General features: G+C 45.1%; 1 protein-coding gene across 7 annotated transcripts; it reads left to right on the top strand.

The window, feature by feature from the left end:
• Positions 1-7,120: 7,120 nt before the first annotated feature.
• Positions 7,121-22,868, top strand: FAM3A (FAM3 metabolism regulating signaling molecule A). Of its 7 annotated transcripts, none has more exons than XM_083592531.1 (11): positions 7,186-7,475; positions 11,062-11,183; positions 11,431-11,541; positions 14,327-14,350; positions 15,375-15,488; positions 16,693-16,816; positions 17,055-17,113; positions 17,215-17,265; positions 18,677-18,761; positions 21,530-21,656; positions 21,951-22,868. In XM_083592531.1, exons 2-11 carry the CDS (start codon positions 11,171-11,173, stop codon positions 22,044-22,046), a joined length of 804 nt encoding a protein of 267 aa, XP_083448657.1. In that variant the 5' UTR covers positions 7,186-7,475; positions 11,062-11,170; the 3' UTR covers positions 22,047-22,868. The 7 variants fall into 7 exon arrangements, with proteins under 7 accessions (XP_083448662.1, XP_083448657.1, XP_083448660.1 ...); XM_083592533.1 differs by having other exon boundaries at positions 7,336-7,355; XM_083592532.1 differs by lacking the exon at positions 7,186-7,475 and adding an exon at positions 7,580-7,677.
• The last annotated feature ends 422 nt before the right edge of the window (positions 22,869-23,290 follow it).

Here is a 23,290-nt window from a genome sequence, read left to right as displayed (position 1 = left end):
ATTTATTGATCTGTTTATTTATATGCTGCTTAATGCCAAAATAGGCTTCCAATTGGTTTGCAAGTAAAAAAACCAATTAACAATGAACTCAGTATTTCATCTAGGCTTTTTTTTTCACTTCTGCTATGAACCCAAAATTTCACTTCTGCTGTACATTTTCTGTTTTCTTCTCTAGGGCTTCCTGATAGCCTAATGAGGAATTTAAATTAACATTGCAGGGTCTAACTTACCTCAATAATTTTTTTTGTTAAATTCTACTTTTGAAGCATGTTACTAGTAAAATTACTTTTTAAAAGTTAAACTGTAGTCATTTTGAAATCCATCATTTACTTTATTTCCAGGTAGGTCTTCAAAGGGGGCTTTTCAACCACAATAGCAGACTGATAGTGGCAAAAGTTGGGGGCAGGTGAGATTTGTGCCGGCTTGATATATTCCACCATTATAAAAACCTGGATGTTCTAAAAAAGAATAAAATGAAGAAAACTTGTCTAAACTTTCTGTAATTTATCATGACATATCTACCTGATGAGTGCTATGAGCTAGCCATGTTTCAGGCAGCTATGTTGAGAAATGGCTAAAATGCAACACTTTAAATCCATTTCCCTTCTTCAGCAATTTTCCTTTTACGGCCATTACTCCACATAAAGTTCCTTCTGGTAAAATACGGTCTTGACTATGCTACCACTCAGTGGATTTGTAACTGGCTGACTGACCGAACCCAAAGGGTGCTCATCAATGGTTCCTCTTCATCCTGGAGAAGAGTGACTAGTGGGGTGCCACAGGGTTCTGTCTTGGGCCCGGTCTTATTCAACATCTTTATCAACAACTTGGATGATGGACTCAAGGGCATCCTGATCAAATTTGCAGATGACACCAAACTGGGAGGGGTGGCTAACACCCCAGAGGACAGGATCACACTTCAAAAGGACCTTGACAGATTAGAGAACTGGGCCAAAACAAACAAGATGAATTTTAACAGGGAGAAATGTAAAGTATTGCACTTGGGCAAAAAAAATGAGAGGCACAAATACAAGATGGGTGACACCTGGCTTGAGAGCAGTACATGTGAAAAGGATCTAGGAGTCTTGGTTGACCACAAACTTGACATGAGCCAACAGTGTGACGCAGCAGCTAAAAAAGCCAATGCAATTCTGGGCTGCATCAATAGGAGTATAGCATCTAGATCAAGGGAAGTAATAGTGCCACTGTATTCTGCTCTGGTCAGACCTCACCTGGAGTACTGTGTCCAGTTCTGGGCACCACAGTTCAAGAAGGACACTGACAAACTGGAACGTGTCCAGAGGAGGGCAACCAAAATGGTCAAAGGCCTGGAAACAATGCCTTATGAGGAACGGCTAAGGGAGCTGGGCATGTTTAGCCTGGAGAAGAGGAGGTTAAGGGGTGATATGATAGTCATGTTCAAATATATAAAAGGATGTGACATAGAGGAGGGAGAAAGGTTGTTTTCTGCTGCTCCAGAGAAGCGGACACGGAGCAATGGATCCAAACTACAAGAAAGAAGATTCCACCTAAACATTAGGAAGAACTTCCTGACAGAGCTGTTCGACAGTGGAATTTGCTGCCAAGGAGTGTGGTGGAGTCTCCTTCTTTGGAGGTCTTTAAGCAGAGGCTTGACAACCATATGTCAGGAGTGCTCTGATGGTGTTTCCTGCTTGGCAGGGGGTTGGACTCGATGGCCCTTGTGGTCTCTTCCAGCTCTATGATTCTATGATTCTATGATTCTTCTATCTCCCTCCCCCCCCCCAAATACATATATTTTGAAGAAAAATGGTAGAGAATATTGCAATGGTCTTGGTTTTCCCATGTTTGTGAAAACCATAATGCCCTCATAAAGATATGCACATTTAAAGCTCCTATTGTAAAACAGGGCAAATATTTCAACCCATGCTCAGTGTCAGATTTGTTTCTTCTCAGATTTGTACCTCAGCCCAGCAGTCGTCTTGGTGCTGGTCAGTGCCAACCTGTGCTTTGTGCATGCAAGTTAAGTGCCAGGGCAGGGGGGGTGGAGAGATAAAAGGGCCCTGGTGGTCTGGCTTGGCAGCACAGAAGCAGTGCCTCCCACATGCATGGGGCAATGCTCCCACCCCCTAAATCTTGGACCTAAGCTGGCACCTCTGGTTGAGGGAGCTAGGTATGTTTAGCCTGGAAAAGAGGAGGCTGAGAGGAAATATGATAGCCATCTTGAAATATCTCAAGGACTGTCACATGGAAGATAGAGGTGAGGGAAGAAAGTATACCTGTCCTTAAGCAAAGTGTGTTGAGTCCTGGGGAGAGCTGGGCAAGTTGTCCTGTTGAATGTGGAAAGCTAACTGCCTACTAGGAAACTCCCCCCCCCCATAGAATTATAGTTGGATGATCATCTAGTCCACCCTTCTGCAATGCAGGCATCTCAACTAGATCACACATGACAGATGGCAACCCAACCTCAGCTTAAAAATTTTCAAGGAAGGAGAGTCCACCACCTCTTGTGGGAATCTGATCCACTGTCAAACTGCTCTTGCTATCAGAAAGTTCTTACTGATCTTTTGTTGAAATCTCCTTCCATTGGTTCCAGTCCTAGCCTTGAGAGGAGAGGAGAAAATAAGCTTGCTCTGTCCTTGTGTTGAACCGAAGGTGAAGTGTTCCAGCTTTGCTAATGTAACCTTGGTAGTCAAAATAACCCCACCATTAATTGGTAGCAATGAGGTCATATATGTTTATATTCAGTTGCTTTGATATAAGCTACCATACTTTTCACCAGACCACAAGACGCACCTAGTTTTTGGAGGAGGAAAACAAGAAAAAAAATATATTCTGAATCTCAGAAGCCAGAACAGCAAGAGGGATCGCTGCGCAGTTAAAGCAGCAATCACTCTTGCTGTTCTGGCTTCTGGGATAGCCGCGCAACCTGCATTCACTCCATAAGACGCACACACATTTCCCCTGACTTTTTAGGAGGGAAAAAGTGAGTCTTATAGAGCAAAAAATACGGTAATTGGCTTGCTGTGATGTTATCCTTATCTGTGGGCTTGGGGTGCTGGGCTCTGAGCTCAGAAAGGGGAACTATTTGTAAGACTTGGGTATTTGCCACCTATGCCATCATTTGGGCAGGTGAAGTGATGGAGAATCCCAGACAAAGAGGGTATGGAGTTATGCAACCCCCGAGCCAAGGAGAGAAGTAACTTAAAAACCTTTAAGACATTTGAAGGCAGCCCTGTATAGGGACTTTTTTATTGTTTAATGTTTTTATATATGTTGGAAACCGCCCAGAGTGGATGGGACAACCCAGTCAAATGGGCAGGGTATAAATAAAAATGGTTTTTGTAAACCTAATTTACCCTTCCTACATATTTAGGGTTTCTGAATGAATACTGACTCCCACTGTCCCCAATTATCATTTAACTTTTTCCTGCCTCCCCTCCAGATGTCCCAGCTTCCTTTTTTTGTTTAGTCATTTAGTCGTGTCCGACTCATCGTGACCCCATGGACCAGAGCATGCCAGGCACTCCTGTCTTCCACTGCCTTCCGCAGCTTGGTCAAACTCATGCTGGTAGCTTCGAGAACACTGTCCAACCATCTTGTCCTCTGTCGTCCCCTTCTCCTTGTGCCCTCAATCTTTCCCAACATCAGGGTCTTTTCCAGGGAGTCTTCTATTCTCATGAGGTGGCCAAAGTATTGGAGCCAGCTTCCTACTTATGTACAACAAACTCTGGGATGGGTAGTTCATGAAAGACAGAGGAACTATTTGGATGCCATGCTGCCTCTTACCTTCCTTTTGCACTTTTGAGCAGTGTGCATGTATGTGGCAACAGTATACAAGGTTTGAACCACTGTGTTGCAGGAACTCCTGGAGACCAGCAGTACACTGTGCAGTGGAGGGTGCTCTGTCATCTGGAAGGTGCCATGGGAGCACAGTCCCATCAGTGCGAGTGGATTGGCTCCTTCCTTGGAGGAGTGACACAGGGATGTTGTCACCACCATAACCCATTGTAATAAGAATTTTAAGGTCTTAGGCATATAATAAATGTTCATAAATGTACCAAGCAAACACATACATAAATATATAAACCACATGCGGCAGCTGTAGCATACATGAACAAATTTTGATCTCCCATTTTAATTTCTGTTCCTATTAAGCCTAATAGACACGCTTCCGGTCTTTTGGGGAAAGTATATCTAAATATTTTTTTTAGTTCATTATAAATTGATTCCCAATTTTTTTTTACCATATCGCAGGTCCACCATATATGGAAATAGTCCCCATCTGCCTTTTTACATTTCCAACATTTTCTTTCTTTTTTTCTGTACATTTTAGCTAATTTTACTGGCGTCAAATGCCATCTATACATCATTTTTAGCAAGTTTTCCTTTAGAGCCATGCATCCTGTAAATCTCGAACCCTCCTTCCATAATCTTTTCCACGCATCCAATTCAATGTTATGCCCAATATTGCATGCCCATTTTATCATTGATTCCTTTACTTCTTCATCTTTTGTATACCATTCTAGCAATAAACTATACATTCTTGATAAAATTTTATCTTTACAGTCTATTAACTCGATTTGGAATTTCGATTTTTTATCTTCGAACCCATTTCTCTTTTTATCTTCCTTTAATAAGTCACTAATCTGGTGGTATTGCAGCCACCCTGTTAACATCTTTTCAATTTGGTCATATGGTTTGAGCTTTATCCCTTGGTCTGTTTTTCTAGTAATATCCTCATATGTTACTCTTTCCCCTTCCATGTTTACTTTTTTTGTTGTCAGCACCTCAATTGGTGATATCCACCACGGTGTCTTTCTTTCCAGGAGGTTTTTATTCCGATCCCATACTTCATATAAAGATTTCCTAATCACATGGTTCAGAAAACCTTTATGTACTTTTACTTTGTTATACCATAGGGTACGAATGCCAACCATATCTATTATCGTGGCCCTCTAGATCTAATAGGTCAGTGTTTTCTAAAGTCAGTCAATCTTTTAACCATACCAAGCACGAAGCTTCATAATATAAAGTCAAATCTGGTAAATCAAAACCTCCTCTCTCTTTCTTATCTACTAGTATCTTCATTTTTATCCTTGGCCTTTTCCCCTGGCCCAAAGATGGAAAGTATATATATAAACCACATGTCTGAAGCAGCACATGAAGACAGTCCTGAAACCATTTTAACTCTCCCAAACTGACCAAATGTTTCTCTGCAAGGAAAGAGGGAATGAAAAAAACCTTCCCCTTGTCTTAGGAATTAAGTAATTACCATCTCAAAGGAATGAGAAGACTACCAGAAAAGGCAATCAGATAAGGCATTATCAGATAACCTGGCAGACAGGAAAACAACATTCAGATTTCTGTTGTAGACCGCCTCTTCTGTGATCTTTGTATGATGTATGGAGAGGTGGTCTTGAGCTCCAGGGCAGGGAATTTCAAAATGGCTATATAACGGCAAGCACACATGGTTCGTGGTCCTCCTCCTCTCTCCTGCATGTGGGGGGAACACCCCGTTGCAACAGTTTAATAAAGATCAGGCTTACTAGCTGCTTTGCTTCTCAATATTCTCTGGTTGGCCTCTGTTATTTTCTCCTACCGATGGAGAACCTACAAAGGACTCTATAAGGGCTCTTGTGTACCCCATAAGGGAATAAGGGCAGATTTTGTTTACAACACCATAAATGGTAATGGACAACAGTGTTGCCACTAGTTTAAGGTTGCCATACGTCCAGATTTTCATTGTTTGAAATATGGCAACTCTACACTAGTTTTGCATGTCTGCTTTGTTTTTTTTACTGCGGCTCTGCCCTCTCTCCACTTATGTGCTGGGAATATATATAGTGCATGTTGCAGTACCACTATTGTGCTGGCATAAATGTCCCTCCTCCCTTATGTAAATGGAGTAGAAGAGCCTGTGCTTGTGGCAAGGTGAGGGGTGGGGAATGCACAGATGTTCAGACCTTATGCCAAACCAGTGATAGGGATCCTGTGGCCCTGCAGATGTTGTGGGACTAAAACTCCCATTGTGGAATAGCTGCCCCTGGTCCTATTACTGGTGACCCCTTAAAATACTGAAACTCAGCTTGCAGTGAAAAATGAAATCTGAATTTTGGAGGATAAAACAATGCAGCTAACACCAGCTGCAGTCCCAAATGCATGTGTATAATAAAGCTACTTTAACTTGCAACACCCTTGACAAAGTTCAGCATGAGTCACCCAGATGTCACAGTGCAATATCTTAGGTAGTTAGCATTATAAAATTTTAGGTTGCACAAACATAGCAGATACACACTCCATAGAAAACCAGTCCTTCACCCTTCAAAATTTAGGAAATGTTCCCTAAGAAAATTGCACCTTGTTTTAACACACCAAACAATCCCAAAAAGCCATCTTGGCTCTCCTGATGACTCTAAATATTTCCTCTACAGAAGAGAAACCTTTTCCAATAGTTCTTTCACTTACAAATCCTAAGGGCATATTTTGTGCATGAATAGGGTAGGCCTGTGACCTGGATTCACGAACTAAAGCATTTACCATCTCAAAAGAATGATCAGACTGCCTAGGTAATGTAATCAGTTTAACATTATCAGAAATCTTGGCAGACGGGATAACCTCACTCTCAAATTTTTGTTGTGTAGACCACCTCCTCCTGTGATGTACGCATGATGCCTTGAGGGTGGTCTTTGGCTAAGGGGTTAGGCAATGTCTCAAGTCTTTAAAGGTTCCTGCACACTTTTGTTCTGGGTCTCTCCTACCTCCTTGCAAGAAGGTGGTGGGACTCTGTTGCAAACAGAAAAAATTAAAGATCTGCCTTGCTTTCTATGGATCTTGTCTCCATCCATTCATCTCTGACCCATGATGGACTTAGGGGACTCAGTCCCTTGGGGAATTGGGCAGCAAAAGCCACCCCCCCTATTTTTCCTGCAACAATAGCTATGCGACTTATCAACATTTATTTATTGGATTTTTTTTATTGCCTTTTTGCCAGGGCACCCAAGACACTTTACCATTGTAAAGCACTATATAAAACGTCGAGAGACTGAGACCTCTCATGCCAGCATTGGCGTCCTCCCTGGCCTGGGCGCCGTCCCTGCCGCCTTCCCTCAGGGCGCCCAGGTAGCGGCAGCCTCAGGTGAGGTGGGGGAGCAGCTGCCCCGGGACTCCCGCTCTCAGGCCTCGCGCGCTTGACGGTCCCGTCAGGAGCAGGTGGTGTCATGGGCGCCGCTCCGTGGAGCTGGCGCGGGTCGCCTCCGCTGCCACCTCTGGCTGCCCCGGGGCGCTGGGCGGAGCCGGCGGGAGGAGCCGCCGCCGCCGCCGCCGCCGCCGCCGAGCTCCAGTAGCAGGAAGATCCTGCTGGAGGCCGGATCCGGGTGAGGCGGCGCAGGAGCGGCGGGATTCGGAGGCCTCTCGGAGGCGCTTTTCCAGGCCGGCGCCTCAGGGCGAGACTCGAGGGGCGCCATGAGGAGGAGATCGCGGGGCGGGGGAGTTGAGTATGTGGGCCGCTGGACTCGACCTCGCGCGCGCCCGGAGAGACGAGGGGGCTGCCTCGGGGTTTGGGGGCGGGCGGAAGGGACGGAGGTGCGCGAGGGGTTGTCGGTGGACGGTCGAGCGAGAGCAACGGGGGGAGCCGTCTTCTCTCGCGACGAGGGCCCGGCGTCCTTTCCAGGGGCGCGGCAGGCAGAAGTGCAACAGGTCTCGCTTCCCTGCAGCATCTTCTGCGTAGCGACTGGCGGGCGGGCGGGCGGGAAGGAGGCTTCAGGAGCTGCGCCGCTGCCGCCCGTGCGGCGCTTAAAGGCTCGGGGCCCGCCTGTCACCTGAGGGGAGGGAGGGAGAATTCTTTTGAAAAGGTTGATTTTACAGTAACGTGGGGAGGGTTCAAGAACAAGATGGGGGGTTGAGCTCTGCTGCCCCAAAGGTCCAGATTGGAGGGAAATCCGAGCAGCTTTAAATTCTCTCCGTGTGTGTATCAGATTCCCTTCCAGTGTCGAGCGATGAGTGGATCACTGGCTCCCCAGCCCCGAAGCTGTAGGGAGAGAGGTGATCCAGGGCAGGTTAAAAGGAAAAGAGCCCCAGGGTCAAACAAGGAGCTCATGGCAATTGGGGCAGGGCAGGCCCCACCACCATATCCTGGGCTCAGGAAAGATATCAAGGTCAATTCAACTCCATAGAATTCAGGGGGTTGTTATTAACTACAGTACTGTGCAATTTCTTTGAGGTGATTACCTTGTTTTGCCCCTGTGGCTTCTGAGGACAAATGATGATGTGGAGCAGAGAGGAACAGGATTAGCCAAGGTCCCGTGACCAGAGAGATCATAGTGGAGTAGGAACTGGAACCCTAGGCCAATGCTGCTAATATACAGTGGAAGCCACTTCAGGCCTGGTCTGCAGACAGGCAGCAGAATGAGAGGGTGATAGAGATTTCTGAGGTTCTGCAATGCATTGTACCACTTCAGTCACTAGGCCAGAAGCCACATTCTTTCCCCAAAACTCTCCAATGTAAACAAGCAAGTGAACAGGAACCACCTAAAAACATAGCAAAATGGGGGGAGAGTTCTAGCCCAGGTCTCCCTCACAGTCTACTGTGCACCTGTTTTTTGTTTAATGTGGGAGAGCATTCAAAACATTGCTCCTGCCAAAAAGGGTATAATCCATCCTACCCCCTCGTTTTGCTGTAGACCAGGCCTCACTGCTGTCCAGTGAGTGGTTTGACAACATTTCTGGGGCATTCCTCAGTCACTGAATCTCAGTTGTAAAACATCTTTGCCATGGTGACTTGCTGAAGTCCTCTTCATGTGTTGGATTTTTAAACAGGACAAAGACATGTTTAAAACAGAACATAGTTGTTTGCACAGCTAGCCATAAAGATTCCTGCTGTGTTTACTTTGAGATTGGACAGTGTCCAGTAGTTACAATTGGTTAAAAAATGTAGGTGCAAAACTCTTGCTTGAAGTCTTGTAGTATAATGCCTACTTTGAAGGAGCTGCACTGGTTACAGATAAGTTGTCAGGTGCAATTCTTGGGCTTATGTTGACCTTCAATCCAAACCCACTGATATTTGACTAAGTCCCATGGGATGCAGGGAGACTAGCTAGGGTCTTGGGTATCTGGAGACTGGGATGTATCTGGATACATCCAAACCTGCCTTACAGGTTTAAGAGGAAGTCCTATTGGACATACTATTGTACTTTTTCAGGTTTGTTCTTTTTGGATGAGCATGCCTGTAACTTTATTGACCAATAATTGCACAACTTCAATTGTACTCACAGGAAAGTTTAAGTTACTGAAGTTACTGATTATAGTTGGGTTTTGAAAACATTTGTTGAGGGAGTTTGGGGGCAACATTCTTTCTTGCCCACCTTCCTAAGCTGGAGGCCAACCCATCTGACATGTCCAAGGACATGGAGATGCACTTGTTAGACAGACTGGCCCTTCATTCACCACCATTCGGTATCCCCTCCTCAGCCCTAATTGAGTTGCACATTGAGTTGCACATTTATTGCCCACAATAATTAAGTATCCAAGAAGAGCGTCATCAGAATTTTGCTCTTGAGAGAACTGAGCAATAAGATTCTTGGGAACCACTAGGAAATGGGTTGGAGCTTGTGGGGAAATGTCACGGAAGGCAAGGCACTTATCGTCCTCGAAGATGATCTTCCCTGGGATCTCTTTGTGGGTGAACTTCCCAAAGATAGTGTTTCTGCCTGGCTGCACCACATGTGCTTTGCTGATCTTGTCAGCCATCGCTCTCCCCACCGCCTCACCTGCTCACTTTTCGTATGTTTGATTGAGGGGTATTGCAAATGTTGGCTTAGTAGCTCTGAGCTGGAGAGAAAGAATTCAAAACTCATTTCTGTCATTCTACCTTTAGGGGTCCAACAAATGCTTCTGATGCTAATACAAGTCCAAGGATAAACTCCCCCCCCCCCCAGTTCGGAGCTGGGGTAGAAGGCAAGGATGAGACACTTCATCCTGTTGTAACATAAACTAAGGACAGAGTCTGGGACTAGAATAGGCAGGGGTTTCACCCTGAATTTTTGTCTAGCTCCCAAGTCACTCAGAAAGCAGTGAGATGCTAGGTGCCCTGAGGTCAGGGAAAGCCAGGTCTGTTTGTCAGTCATACGCCATTGAGGAATTGGCAGGTATAATTGTGGTCCCTTTATGGTTGGCAACAACATGATTGAGGGTTGTGATGTTCCAGAAATAGAATTCCCCTGATTGGTCTAAATACTTAGGAGGTTAATGAAAACTATTCATTTTTAGAAGAGTATTTGGATTGGTTTAGCACAGGGTTGGGAGACCAGATGTTGGACGCCAGCTCCATCATCCTTACAGCAGCCAGCATGGCCAGCAGGTATAGTGGTTTTTGTGTCAGACTATGACCTGGGAGACCAGGGTTCCAATCTCCACTTGGCTATGAAGCTCACTGGATGACCTTGGGCCAGACATTGCCTCTCAACCTAACCTACCTCACAGGGTTGTTGGGATTAACTGAGGGGGAGAACCTCTTTGTGATATAAAAGCAATAAAGCAATAATAATGGGAATTGTAGTCCAACTACACCTGGAGGGTACAGGTTCCCCTTTCCTGTGGGTTGGTGGGGTTTTTTATGCAGTCTGATGTTGATATATTTTATTTATTCATTTCATAAAATTTTTATATATATACCACTTGATTGTAAGAAAAAGCCTCAGAACAGTTTTAAGTAATTGAGGGTTTTGGTTTTTTACAGATTCATTAATTAGTACATAAATTATTCTTAATGGTTTGCCACCACAGGGGCCTGCATTGACTGTTTTGGCAGAATAAATCTATTTCAAATAAAATTAAAATTGTGGCTCCCTGCTGAGAGGGCAAACCAGGGTTTGTTGCTGTGTAAATGTATGAAATGGCCCATAGTCTGGAAATAGTACAGGATTGTTATCTTGGTTGTCTCGTTGGGCGCTGTGAAAGTAGTACTTTAATATTTGTTTGATATTTTTATGTTTATGTTTTTTTGAGTAGTGCAGACTACAGAATGGGCTGTTTGCGTTTTAAATTCTTTGGGCTGATTCAGATTACCATTTCTGATCTTTGTAGTTTGAAGGGTGCATGTGACTAACCCATCTCAGAATCCCTCACCTGCCCTGGCACTTCAGGAGCCTAGTAGCATTGGATTGTCGCTGGTTCCGGACACCCTCAAGGGGCCATGAGACTAGCAGGTGAGTTTTAGCTTGAAAGAAGCATTGAAAGTTTTAGCTTGAAAGAAATATTTAGATTTGGTTAAGACACAGAATTGCAGCACTTAGCCAGTGATATCAGATATGCCTTTTGGAGCCCTTAAGCTCCTGGGACAACAAGGGAAAGATGTAGTAAGAAGGACTGCATTATGGCGGCAGTTAGGTTCAATCATTCAGGGGTTTGCTGGTGTTGTTGCAGATCTGACTTTGTCTGTCTTAACCATCTCAGGTCCCCTTCGTGTTGTTGTGATCGTCTTGACAGCAGGACTGACCTGGATCCTTGTCAGCGTCTTGTTGGGTACCCAGAGTGGCTTCTCTCGCCTGCAGCAGTTCCTCAGGAGTAAGAACCAGAACAGCTAGGAGTGGGGATGGGGCCTATGGTGGGGAAGGGTTGGAGCACTGGGTCATGGCGGAACAGTTGCCTTTGCAGCTGCCACTGCCTTACCTGTGCCTGTTTCTCCATGCTTCACTCCCAGCCATGTTGTTGGGTTCAGGAAAAGGAGAAAGTGGACAACTATGGTTGTTAAACCTGGAGCAGGGATTGGATCTGTGGCCCTCCAGATGTTGTTGGACTCTGATCATCTGATCATCTCTGGCCATTGGCTATGCTGGTTGAGGCTAATAGAAGTTGGAGTCCAACAGTCTCTGGAGAGCCACAGGTTCTTCATACCTGATCTAGTGGTGGCTGTGTGGAACTGGCAGCAGAATAACTGGAAGGCTAGGGTGATTTTTAGATTAGCACTGCATAGGTCTAGTAACAGCTATTAGCCATGAGATCCAAGTGGATCTTTTCAGACAGTGTAACTCCAAATACCAGCTGCTAGGGACGGACAAGGGGAGAAGGCCCCTGTCTTCATTCATTTCATGCTTGTCATCTGCTCGATGAGGGCTGCATGGTGAGCTGCAGAGAAAGTTCTACTGTGCTATGAACATATTGTATCTGTGAGTGTTTCAGTGTCTTGGGTTAGCCCTACATGGCCCTAAACAAGAAGTGAGATTAGAGACCTTTATGGAGCCCAGTCGCAGGTCACTAAAGTTTCTGTGCCTATAACATGTGACTTTAGAAGAGTAATTAGGCTTAAAACAGAAGCTCCCTCATGGCAAAATCTTCTGACATTTACTGAGTGCAATTTATTTTCTGCTGATGTTTTCACACTTACTTTCTCAGACATGAGATGTTACTCTAATGAATAATTCCAAGAGTACTAATTATGTAACTTCTGCAGAATTTGCACTTACTGTTCTAATGCAGTTTATTTATTTCCCCCTTTCCCTGCCTTGCTAATTTTTGTAACCCAAGGGAGTTGAGGGCCATGTACATGGGCTTTAACACTTTTCCCCCCCTATCAATGTCCCTGTAAAGGAGGTTAGGCCAGCCTTGTATTTAAGCACTTGTTTGTTAGCCATAGCATGTAGGCTGGTAGAAGACGGACAGGGTGCACCATCACTCCTCTCAACCTAGCATGAGATCCAAGCAGGCTGCTGAGGTGGGGGGGCAGCTGTCTCCTTCATGCCTAGTGTAGAAATGCTGGAGAATATACAGAGCTTAATAATAATTATCTATCTATCTATCTATCTATCTATCTATCTATCTATCTATATCCCAGCCTGGGTTTCCTCAGCCACTCTGGGTGGCTCCCAACAGAATTAAAAGCATAATAAAACATCAAACATCAAATACATACTTCCCTAAACAGGGCTGCCTTCAGATGTCTTCTAAAAGTCAGGTAGTTGTTTATTTCCTTGACATCTGATGGGAGGGTGTTTCACAGGGCAGGCGCCACTACCAAGAAGGCCCTCCGACTGGTTCCCTGTAACCTCATTTCTCGCAGGGAGAGAAACGTCAGAAGGCCCTTGGAGCTGGACCCCTCAATTCCTCTACTGCAAACCCCCAGCAGGCTACTAAGACATTTTGAATGCTTATAACTTTTTGTGAGCTTGTTTACAAGTCTGGGTTGGATCAGACAGAAAGTGATGGACTTAGGGTCACTGAGTGAGCTTTGTGACAATGTAGGGGAAAGATGGGGAACCTGTAGCCCTCCAGATGTTGTTGGACTCCACCTCACATCAGCCTGAGCCAGCATGGTCAGTAGCCAAGCCTGATAGGAGTTGTAGTCCAACACCTGGAGAGCCATAGGTGCCTAATCCCTGAAATATGGATTTGGACTCTGAAGACCCATGTTGAAGTGGATAGTGTCAAACTTGATTACATTTATTTATTTATTTATTTATTTATTCATTCATTCATTCATTCATTCATTCATTCATTTGATTTATATACCACTCTTTATCACAGCTTATAGTGTGGAAATGCAGGAGCCATCCCATATGGTGTTTTTTTTAAGTGACATAATTAAATTTTACCAGTCAGAGTAGGGGTGGGAAACCTGTGGCCCTACTATTGCTGGACTACAACTCCCATCATCAGCCTGGGGCTGATGGGAGTTGTAATCCAGCATTGTCTGGAGGACCACAGGTGCCCCATCCCTGAGCTAAAGTGTGATCTACATTTTTTTCTGGCACCTGAGACTTCACTCCTGTTAAATGTCTAGACCCTACATCTAAATCCTCATTTGCCTAGTTCTTATAGTGCTTTAGAGATGTTACACATTTATTTTTTCAGTGATGGAATATATGTATGATCAGGTAGCCTTTGGCACCCTTGGTTGCTTGGCTGGGAAGTTCTAATCTACTTTTCACCATAAAGAAGCTGATTTTTCCCCTGCAAAGCATTACACTGTTATTTTAATGATGAAATGGAGACTTGTAAAAAGTGATTTTGCAAACTGGATAGCTCAACCTAGTGATACAAGCCACATAATTTCCAAGTTTGCAAGAAGAGTGTTTCTTTTCTTGCTTTTTGAGTATCGCCTCCAAGCCTTAGAATTTTATATATATCTCCTGACCTAGTATTGCATTGTGATGATGGGTGGGATAAAATACTTTAAATAAATAAACCGAAGAGGATTTAAATCAGTTCTTTGGCACCTGTCCTGTTGGAGTGTTTTGAGGAGTAAAAGAATTTTAATCTTGACATATTGCTGCTACATCCTTGAAGTGATGAGACAAAGCACAAGATCTGGAGTGGATCTTGCTAATACAGCTGTTTCTTTGCTTCCTTGCAGGTCCTGAGAATCCTCCTACATCAGGTAGATGGCTTTGGCTACATTCTTATGGGGTCTACACTAACACACACCCGGTTTGCAAACCCATCGTTCACTCTGACTTTGTTGGAAGCAACACAGGTTTTGGAGCTTGGGCACTCTTAAACTGTGTTGAACTGTTCTGCCACTTAATGGAGAGACTTTTTAAACTTCCCATAGTGCAACTGAGATAAACCAGAGAGATCCTGCTTGTTTCACAGTGCTGATTGTCACTTTGGATCAAGGAGAAGGCAAAGGGAAAGAGCAAGGAAATCCTCAGGGGGAAATGGGGAGATTTATCTCATCATAGCCCATCATACAGCATCACCAGCTGAGGGACATACAGTTTGTCATGTAGCACCAACTACCAAGCAGTGGTGGGAGACCAAACAAAATGCACACAGAAATTAAGGGGGTGGCAGAAAGAAGTCTTCATTGGCTGTCCTGTTCTGTGCTGTATTGCAGTTCTCAGTAGCTGTCTGATAGAGTGGGGTTCAGTTTGGGGTGGCTTTGTGGTATAGCTTAAGATAAAGTGGAATCATTAATTTCCCTTAGCAGCAGATGTGGTGGTAGTGACTCCCTGCCACTCCACTGTGGTAGGAAATGAGTTTGTGGTGACCAGTTCAGGAGGGATTATGTTGTACTGTGAACTCCAACTCCCATCATCCCTGGTCGTTGGCTATACTGGCGGGGGTTGATGGGCATTGGACTCCAACAGCATCTAGAGCAGAGTTTTCCAAACTTTTCACGTTGGTGGCACATTTATTACATGCATCATTTCACGACACAGTAATACAGTTTTACTAGCAAACCAGAGGTTAAACTAACCCCTTTCCAGCCCTGGGAGAAGCACAAGGAGCATTTGTGCAACGCGCTGACACACTAACTTGTCATGACACACAGTTTGGAAAGCTCTGATCTAGAGGGTTTGCCCATCCCTGCTTGTTAGGGTAAGTGGGAAATGAGGGTTCCACATCTCTTTTTCTTCTGCATCTCCTCTGGCTCTTTATCTGTGTTTTGCCATCCCTAGAAAATACTGGTTTACCTCAATGTCCTCGGGTTATTCGCCAAGAATTGGCCAGCATGCTTGATGAGATCAGAGTGGTCACGGCAGAGAAAGCAGGCAGCAACAGTAGACACCGCAGTGAGTTCAGATGAGCTGAGAGAGTGGAAGTAGAGGATAGTACAGTGGAGCATGTGAAGGCCTGTTCAAAGCAATACTTATTCCCAGCTTTCTGCTTTTGGTCATGCTGGCTGGGGAACTGATGGTGAGCTGGAGTCCCAAAGGAACACCCAGAAAGCCTCATTCCTACTTTAAGAGCAGGTTCTGGCCTGCCCTAGAAGAAGAAGTGTTATCATAGTTCAGTCATGGAGCACGTGCTTTCCATGTAACTTTCTGCCGTCTTTGGGTTTAAAATAATGTTTGCTTTGATGTCAGGAAAATCCACAACCCGGCCTCTTGGAGAGCTGTTGCCGGTTCCATGCAAAAGTCTCCTTCAGTTCCTGTCAACAGCTTTCCTTCAGCTGGTCAAAAAGAGGCTATCAGTGGAAGGGAGATGTCCAGACATGGGGTGTCTTCCTCAAGACAGGCAGGGTTAATTGATGCAGCTTTGAAGACTGAGGCAGGTAGAGAAGGCTCCACCCTGGTTCCTTTCCTGCCTTGCCCAAGTTCAGAATAGTTACACTTGCCTCTCTTGGCCTTTTTTTTTGCCTGGTCCACTCTTAAGCCTTTTATCTTTCTTGTCTAGTTTTACCTTAAAACTTACTTGCCTTGTTGTACAGCATTCCTTATCCTAAAAGAAAAAAGCCCATTGCCTCTGTTCTTCCCCCTCTGCTATCCCTTCTTTTTTCCTCCTTGCTAGAATTGGGGGGGGGGGGCAAGGATGGTCACTCTAGCAGTGAGAAAAGCAAAAGAAAGCACAAGTCAGCCTACCTGGGGAGGAGTGAGACAAAAAGCATCACTTAGCCCTGTGGCATTGGCAGCCATCAAAGAATCTCCCGCAAGGCATTCCCAGAGAGGAATTCCATTATTATAATGTATAAGGTGGGCAGGATCTTTTCGGTGACGTTCACTGCTGTATCTTGGGGCTGGATGACTAAAGCACTGTCGTGCCTCTCCTCACCACCAGCAGTTAAGAGCAATGCAGCAGTGTGGGGTTGGGGAACCTGTGGCCCTCCAGATGTTGCTGGATTCCCATCCTTGACCATTGACCCTGTTGGCTGGGGCTGATGGGAATTGGAGTCCACAGATTGCCCAGCTCTTGACAGAGCAAGAAAGCATCCTGTTTGGCGCAAAAGGATACTTGTAACGATGGGGCTTTACGATTTCTTCTTTGTTGTCTACTTAGAACCTAGGCCTAAGAAGTACAAGTGTGGCCTTCCTCGGGCCTGCCCAGACAATTCGTTCGCCTTCCGGATCATGAGCGGTGCAGCTAATGTCATTGGGCCCAAGATCTGCCTTGAGGATAAAATGTGAGTCATTGCCACTGAGGAGGACTGTGGCTCTCAAAGCCTTTCTGTAACCAACCTGACTGGAGGTGGTGATGCTCATGGGCTGCATCTACTTGCTCAGGTGCAATCCCCTATGGGTGGCTATTGGAGTGGGGGAAGAAACTAGGGGAAATCCTTACCAACCAGATGTGACCCCACTCTAGCCTCACTTAGATCTCTTGATGGGACATTTTCTGACCAGCCCTGATCTTCCTTTCAGGCTAATGAGCAGCGTGAAGAACAATGTAGGCCGGGGCCTGAACGTTGCACTGGTGAATGGTAAGGTGGGCTTTTGAGAGGGTGGTGGCCATGAGTGATGTTGTTGTAGGGCAACATAAAAACTAGTCACCAACACTGTCCTGTTCTGCTCTGCTTTGCAGGAGTGAATGGAGAACTGATTGATGCAAAGTTCTTTGACATGTGGGCAGGAGGTGAGTGTGCTGTGTTGGTAGGAGTTTGGTACTCAAGATGGGGCAAAAAGAAGGGGAGATACAGGGATTATTTGCGAAATCTTAAGGATGTGTTCCAATATGGTTATGGGGGCACAAGCAGCCTTTGGATTTGGAGGAAGGCAAAATAATTTAAATAATAATAATAATTTTTATTCATTTTGAAACATATTGTCATACATTCCACAAATTTTCACCTCTTATACAATCTTTTGGACTTCCATCAGCACCTCTGATGATCTCCCATTTTTATGATTTCTTCTGCAGTTCTTAAATTCATATTGCCTTTAATTATCATAACTAACGTCATCCTTTTCGTTCAATAATGCAATAATTCAAATTATTCCCCTTACAAAACTTCCTGCAAACCTACAAATGTAATCTGATCATCACAATTACTTTCCAAATAGTCCGTAAATTTACGCCAAACTTCTGTGAATGTCTGGTCCCGCTGGTTTCGAATTCTTCCCGTTAGTTTATCTAGTTCTGCATAGTCCATCAATTTTAGGAGGAAGGCAAAATAATTTCAAGGAAGGTTGCCATGTTGACTAACATGCACTGGATTACAGAAGATAGAGGCTGCCAAAGAAGAGGCTGTAGCATAGGGTTGCTGTCACTCTATACTGCTTTTTCACCAGGCCAAGAGCTCTGGGCAGGAGGCGGAACAACAGTGGATGGATTTGCAGGCTAGGTCTGTGTGAACAGGGGCACCTGAGGCTGTGCAAATAGCTTGTGGTACTGGTGCATACTGGACCTGAAAGGGGACCAGAATGTGCTTTGACACCCAGCACAACTCTGGATGCTTGATGGGGGGAATGGGCCCTGAGTCAAGCAGAAGACCCAGTACAAATGCATGTGCTGAAGGATCCTCAAAGGTCAAGACACTGTAAATGCATCAAGAGGGCACATCCAGATTGCAACATATTGGTGATGTGGAGGGCATCCCTTGTAAAGGAACAGACTTTAGGGGTCATGGCCATAAAATAATTGCTTTGCACATTGATCACACTTGCATATTTTCTGTGTTGATACTTACACCCTTTTTTGCACAGTGTATTCCTAATTTGTCTCTGCTAGTACTGAGGAAGGGCTAGAGGTTAAGCAGAGTGCTGAAACCTCACACCTAACCTCTGAGAATTGTGTCCAGCCACCCTTCTATCATCTAATAATTCAGCAGGCATTGCCCACTTGCACTTTGGAGCATATCTGCCCCAACCACTTTGGAGTTTTTAAAGTTAAGTTTTTCATAATGCTGAATTCTACACCCTATGCAACCATCTCTGCAGAATTGCACTTCTGCAGAATTGTAGCCTTTATGCAAGCCTTTGGTCTATGACACTTGGGAGGAACAGTTGTTCTGAGATCTCCTTCCATTCTCTCCCTACCCTTCCAGATGTGAACGAGTTGTTAAAATTTATCCGGCCGCTGCACGAGGGGACGCTGGTGTTTGTGGCCTCATACGATGATCCTGCCACAAAGTGAGTGTTAAAAGGGGGACAGTTATACTTACTTCTGTAAAACAAGAAAATCTTTAATAAAAACAAAAACCAAACAGGGAGACAGCCAGCACAGGTTACGCTCAACTGATGTAGTAAAAATGTACTCAGCCTGAAAGGAAGCTACCTAACTTATATAAAACTAATGCAAAGCGGTTGTTGGGGAGGCAGGGGAATCCCCCTTTTAACAGGTACTCAAGTAAAATTGGGAGTGTATTGAGAAAAGACAGCCGTTTGTTGCATCTGTTTTTTGATGCCTAGCATTTGAGACTCTGAGATCCAAAGTTGGTCTCCTTCAGAGGACTGAGAGGGTGTTCTATCCTATATCTAGCATGGGGGCCACTGAGGGCTTATTCAGACCTGCATGCCCATGGCTTGATTACTTATCCTTTGGTTACTCAGCCTTTGTGTCCTGAAACGCTGGCTCAAAGGAGGGATCATGGGAGTGGCTGAGTGCAGGTATCCTGAAGAAGGATGCCAAAAACACCAGATTGCTTTATTAAAGAAAGGAGTAGACTTACAGCCTGCCGGGTCTCCTAGCCGTTACATGTTCGAGACAGACACAGCAGCAGGGAGATGGCTTGTCTGCACCCAAGCAAATGTGCACACATTCTTTATATACAAAGCAGTACATCACTTTGTCTAGAATTTCCCATCACTTGACCAACCCAGATGAAGGCATAGATTGGCAAATATCCAAGTCTTACAGATAGCTCCCCTTTCTGGGCTCAAAGCCCAGTACCCTAAACCTACAGATAACGATAGCATCAAAGCCAGCCAATTAGCTTATATCAAAGCAAGTGAATATAAACAGTGCTTTTTTTTCTAGAAAAACAGGTGCAGGAATGCTGCCCTGACCCTCCTGCTTCTGCACCAGTGGAAGAGGGAGGGCTGCTGTGTGAATGGGCAGAGATAATGCACAGGGAAGAAGCCTCCCTGTGTGTCTGCTCTGCAAGCTGCCCTGTCCCTCCTGCTTCCGCACACAAGCAGGAGGGGCAGGGCAGCTCTATGGAGGGGGAAGAGCAGATGAGCAGAGAAGCTTTTTCCCTGCGTGTCTGCTCTGCAAGCTACCCTGTCCCTTCTGCTTGCTTGTGCATGCCGGAGAGACAGTGCGGCTTGCAGAGCTGAGGCAGGGGAGGCTTCTTCCCGCGCATCAGCTGTTAGCCTGGGAGGCTGAAGAGCCTCATTAAAGCCCTCTGGCTCATGAGAAGACCCTCTCCATTGCCCATAGAGGATGTCCTCTTTGCGCTCCAGGGAGAATCGTTTTGTGAGCCAGGGGCGTGGTGAGAGGTGCCGGAACAATTTTTGTTCATACCCCAATTTTTATTTATTGCCCCAGCAACGCTGGGCGGCTTCCAACATATATAAAAAACATAACAAAACATTAAACAATAAAAAGTCCCTATACAGGGTTGCCTTCAGATGTCTTCTAAAGGTTTTTAAGTTACCGTATTTTTCGCTCTATAAGACGCACTTTTTCCCTCCTAAAAAGTAAAGGGAAATGTGTGTGCATCTTATGGAGCAAATGCAGGCTGCGCCGCCATCCCAGAATCCAGAACAGCAAGAGGGATCGCTGTGCAGCGATCCCTCTTGCTGTTCTGGCTTCTGGGATTTAGAATATTTTTTTTCTTGTTTTCCTCATCCAAAAACTAGGTGCGTCTTATGGTTTGGTGCGTCTTATAGATCGAAAAATACAGTACTTCTCTCCTTGGCTCGGGAGTTGCATAACTCCATATCATCCAACATATGTTACTTTGTCTATCACCTCACCTGCCCAAATGACAGCATAGGTGGCAGATACCCAAGTCTTACAGATAGTTCCCCTTTCTGAGCTCAGAGCCCAGCACCCCAAGCCCACAGATAAGGATAACATCAAAGCAAGCCAATTAGCTTATATCAAAGCAAGTGTATATAAACATACATGACCTCATTGCTACAGCAACTGCCAATTAATGGTGGGGTTATTTTGACTAACAAGATGGCGTTAGCAAAGCCTCTGGAACAGTTCACCTTTGGTTTAGCACACCTTGATGAACATGCAGCCTGGACCTGTTAACAAGCACGTGTGTCCGAATGTCCTGAGAAATGTTTGGTATGCTTATATGCCACCATTCAATGTAAAGTTACCACAGGGACTCTTATGTTAACAATAGGGTAACAAGACAAAAAAAGTGTTTAAAATATGAAAACATGAAATATGAAAGTTCTATCTGATTGGTAATGACTCCTCCACACAGGCAATGTGTGGTGCTTGATGCTGCAACTTTCAAATGATGGGCATGGATGTATGAATAAGCTTATAAGAGAGGGGGTTTGAAATTAAGATATTGTGGCTTTATATTATGGTTTAGGGCAGAGATGGGGAAGCAGGGGCCCTCCAGGTGTTGTTGGACTCCTAGCATTCCCAGCCAGCATGGCCAGTCGTTGGGGATGATGGTAGTTGTTAGACAAGAAACATGGTGGGGGCACTGGTTCCCAATCGCTGAATATTGGATCAAAGGGAGATTGCCAGACTTGGTGCAGGACAGGGCTTTTTTACCTGAAGGAACAACTTGTGTTTAAGTACAACTTCTCACACCACTACAGCATTTGGATGGGAGAAGAAATTCCAGTTGAAAGTCTTGCTCTGTACAGTAGTTTCTTGGCACCACACTGAACTTTTTCCAGAAAGAATAATGTTTTACTGTGTTGGTGGGACCAGAAGAGTGAATAGTAGAGGTTTGCTTACTCACATTTTCTGTTCCCTCTAGGATGAATGAGGAGACCCGTAAAATCTTCTCAGAACTGGGCAGCAAGGTTGCCAAAGACCTAGCTTTTCGAGATAGCTGGGTTTTTGTAGGAGCCAAAGGGGTGCAGAACAAAAGTCCTTTTGAACAGGTACTGAACCATTTTTTCCTTTTCACAGATGTCACCTTGAAATGTCTGTATTTCAGAGAAATCCTGAAATCACTAGCTCACACATGAGGGAAACTGGAGCACTCCAGATATTGTTGGTCTCCAACTTCCATTGATTCTGACTTATTGGCCATGGTGGCTGGGACTGGTGGGAGGTGGAGTCCAACAATATATGGAGGGCTGGAGGTTCTCTACCTCTTCCTTAGATAAAATCTGGGAGGAGAAGCAGAGGAGTGTGAAATATCCATGTAAACCCTGATTTTGTTATTTTCATAGCACGTCAAGAACAAAAAGAGCTCCAACAAGTATGAGGGTTGGCCTGAAGCACTTGAGATGGAGGGCTGCATTCCACAGCGAACTGCTGAGGTCTAGCGAGGACCTGTTTCCTTGAAGCCTGCGGTGTCTTTTTGTGGTGGGGGAAAGGTCCTTGCTTGTCCACCTGTTGTTGTCTTCCCATATGGTGGCAGCTATCCATTCTCCTTCTCTCCAGCAGCCTCTGCCTCAACTAGGCAATCAAGTTTTCCTTTCCATAAAAGGCACGTCTGGCCCAAACCCTGGGAAAGGAAGTGAGGTATATGTGAGGCCACCCCCCCAACTCTCCCCTAGTGCCTTATTTTTCTCTTGGTTGGAAGAGCTCATCCTACTTCCCCTTTGCCTGTTGCTCTGAATGTGATGAGCAGATTGGTGCCCTCTGCTCAGAGGAAGCAAGTGTATTTATGTGACAGTCTTTCTTTTTCCACAGTGATCTGCTCACATGGTGGGGAACCTGTGGCCCTTTGGATGTTGCTGGACTCCAGCTCCCATCAGCCCCAGTCAGCCCTGCCAGTGGTTATGGGGTGATGGGAGTTGTAGTCCCAACTACATTGGGAGGCCCACAGGTTCTTCATTCCTGCGTTAAAGGGACCACTACTTTTCTATAATAGTTTATGTGGTTTAAGTTAGTTCTTCCACTACTACAGACACTAATATATAGGAGGAAGGAGATTAAGGACAATCCTTTTTTTGGTTTTGGTGAATCTCTTGAAAAATGTCAAGTTGCTGTTTCCTGAAAGACAATGTTGGTACTTAAACTGTGATGGGAATTGGAGATGGATCACTGTTCATACATTGTTGTGGAAAGGAATCAAAGCTGAGTTTCTTTTTTTCAGAACACTTGTTGATAAACGGTATCTCCAATAAACAATGTGCACAGCAGCTGTTGGTTAATTGTTGTTCTTTCAAGAGCAGAACCAGTGCTGTTCCCTTGGGATCCGCAATTAGTGGCCAAGAGAGTGATTGCACTCTTGTAAACTCTTCCATTTCTGCTTTAGGTAGAGGTCTGCCACCAGCATTTTGGCCTTCCACTGCAGATAATGCCTAATCTGCCCTTGGAGAGTGGGATCCTAATTTCTTTCCTGTTGCAGTAGGAGGACCCAGCTCACACATTCTTGGAATGAAAGGATGCTACCTATGTCTGAACCTGGGCTACAGCAGCTCTTTTAATAGCTGGGGTGAGGAACCTTAGGGACTGAAGACAAATGCTTCCCTTGGGACTCTTCCCAGCCCTACCCCCTCCTAGTCTTGTTTTGTGCTCTCCTTGAGTGTTTTTGTCTAGCCTGGCTAGAATGTGTCCTTGA

The sequence above is a fragment of the Podarcis filfolensis genome (assembly GCF_964270895.1).
Source record: "Podarcis filfolensis genome assembly, chromosome: 17".
NCBI classification, from domain to species: Eukaryota; Metazoa; Chordata; class Lepidosauria; order Squamata; family Lacertidae; genus Podarcis; species Podarcis filfolensis.
The sequence above is the reverse complement of the archived record's forward strand: the minus strand, read 5'-3'. Positions and strand labels throughout refer to the sequence as shown.

Coding starts and splice junctions, on each gene's coding strand:
- FAM3A (XM_083592531.1), top strand. Junction 17,266..18,676: donor CTTTGACATGTGGGCAGGAG/GTGAGTGTGCTG, acceptor CTACCCTTCCAG/ATGTGAACGAGTTGTTAAAA. Junction 18,762..21,529: donor TACGATGATCCTGCCACAAA/GTGAGTGTTAAA, acceptor TGTTCCCTCTAG/GATGAATGAGGAGACCCGTA.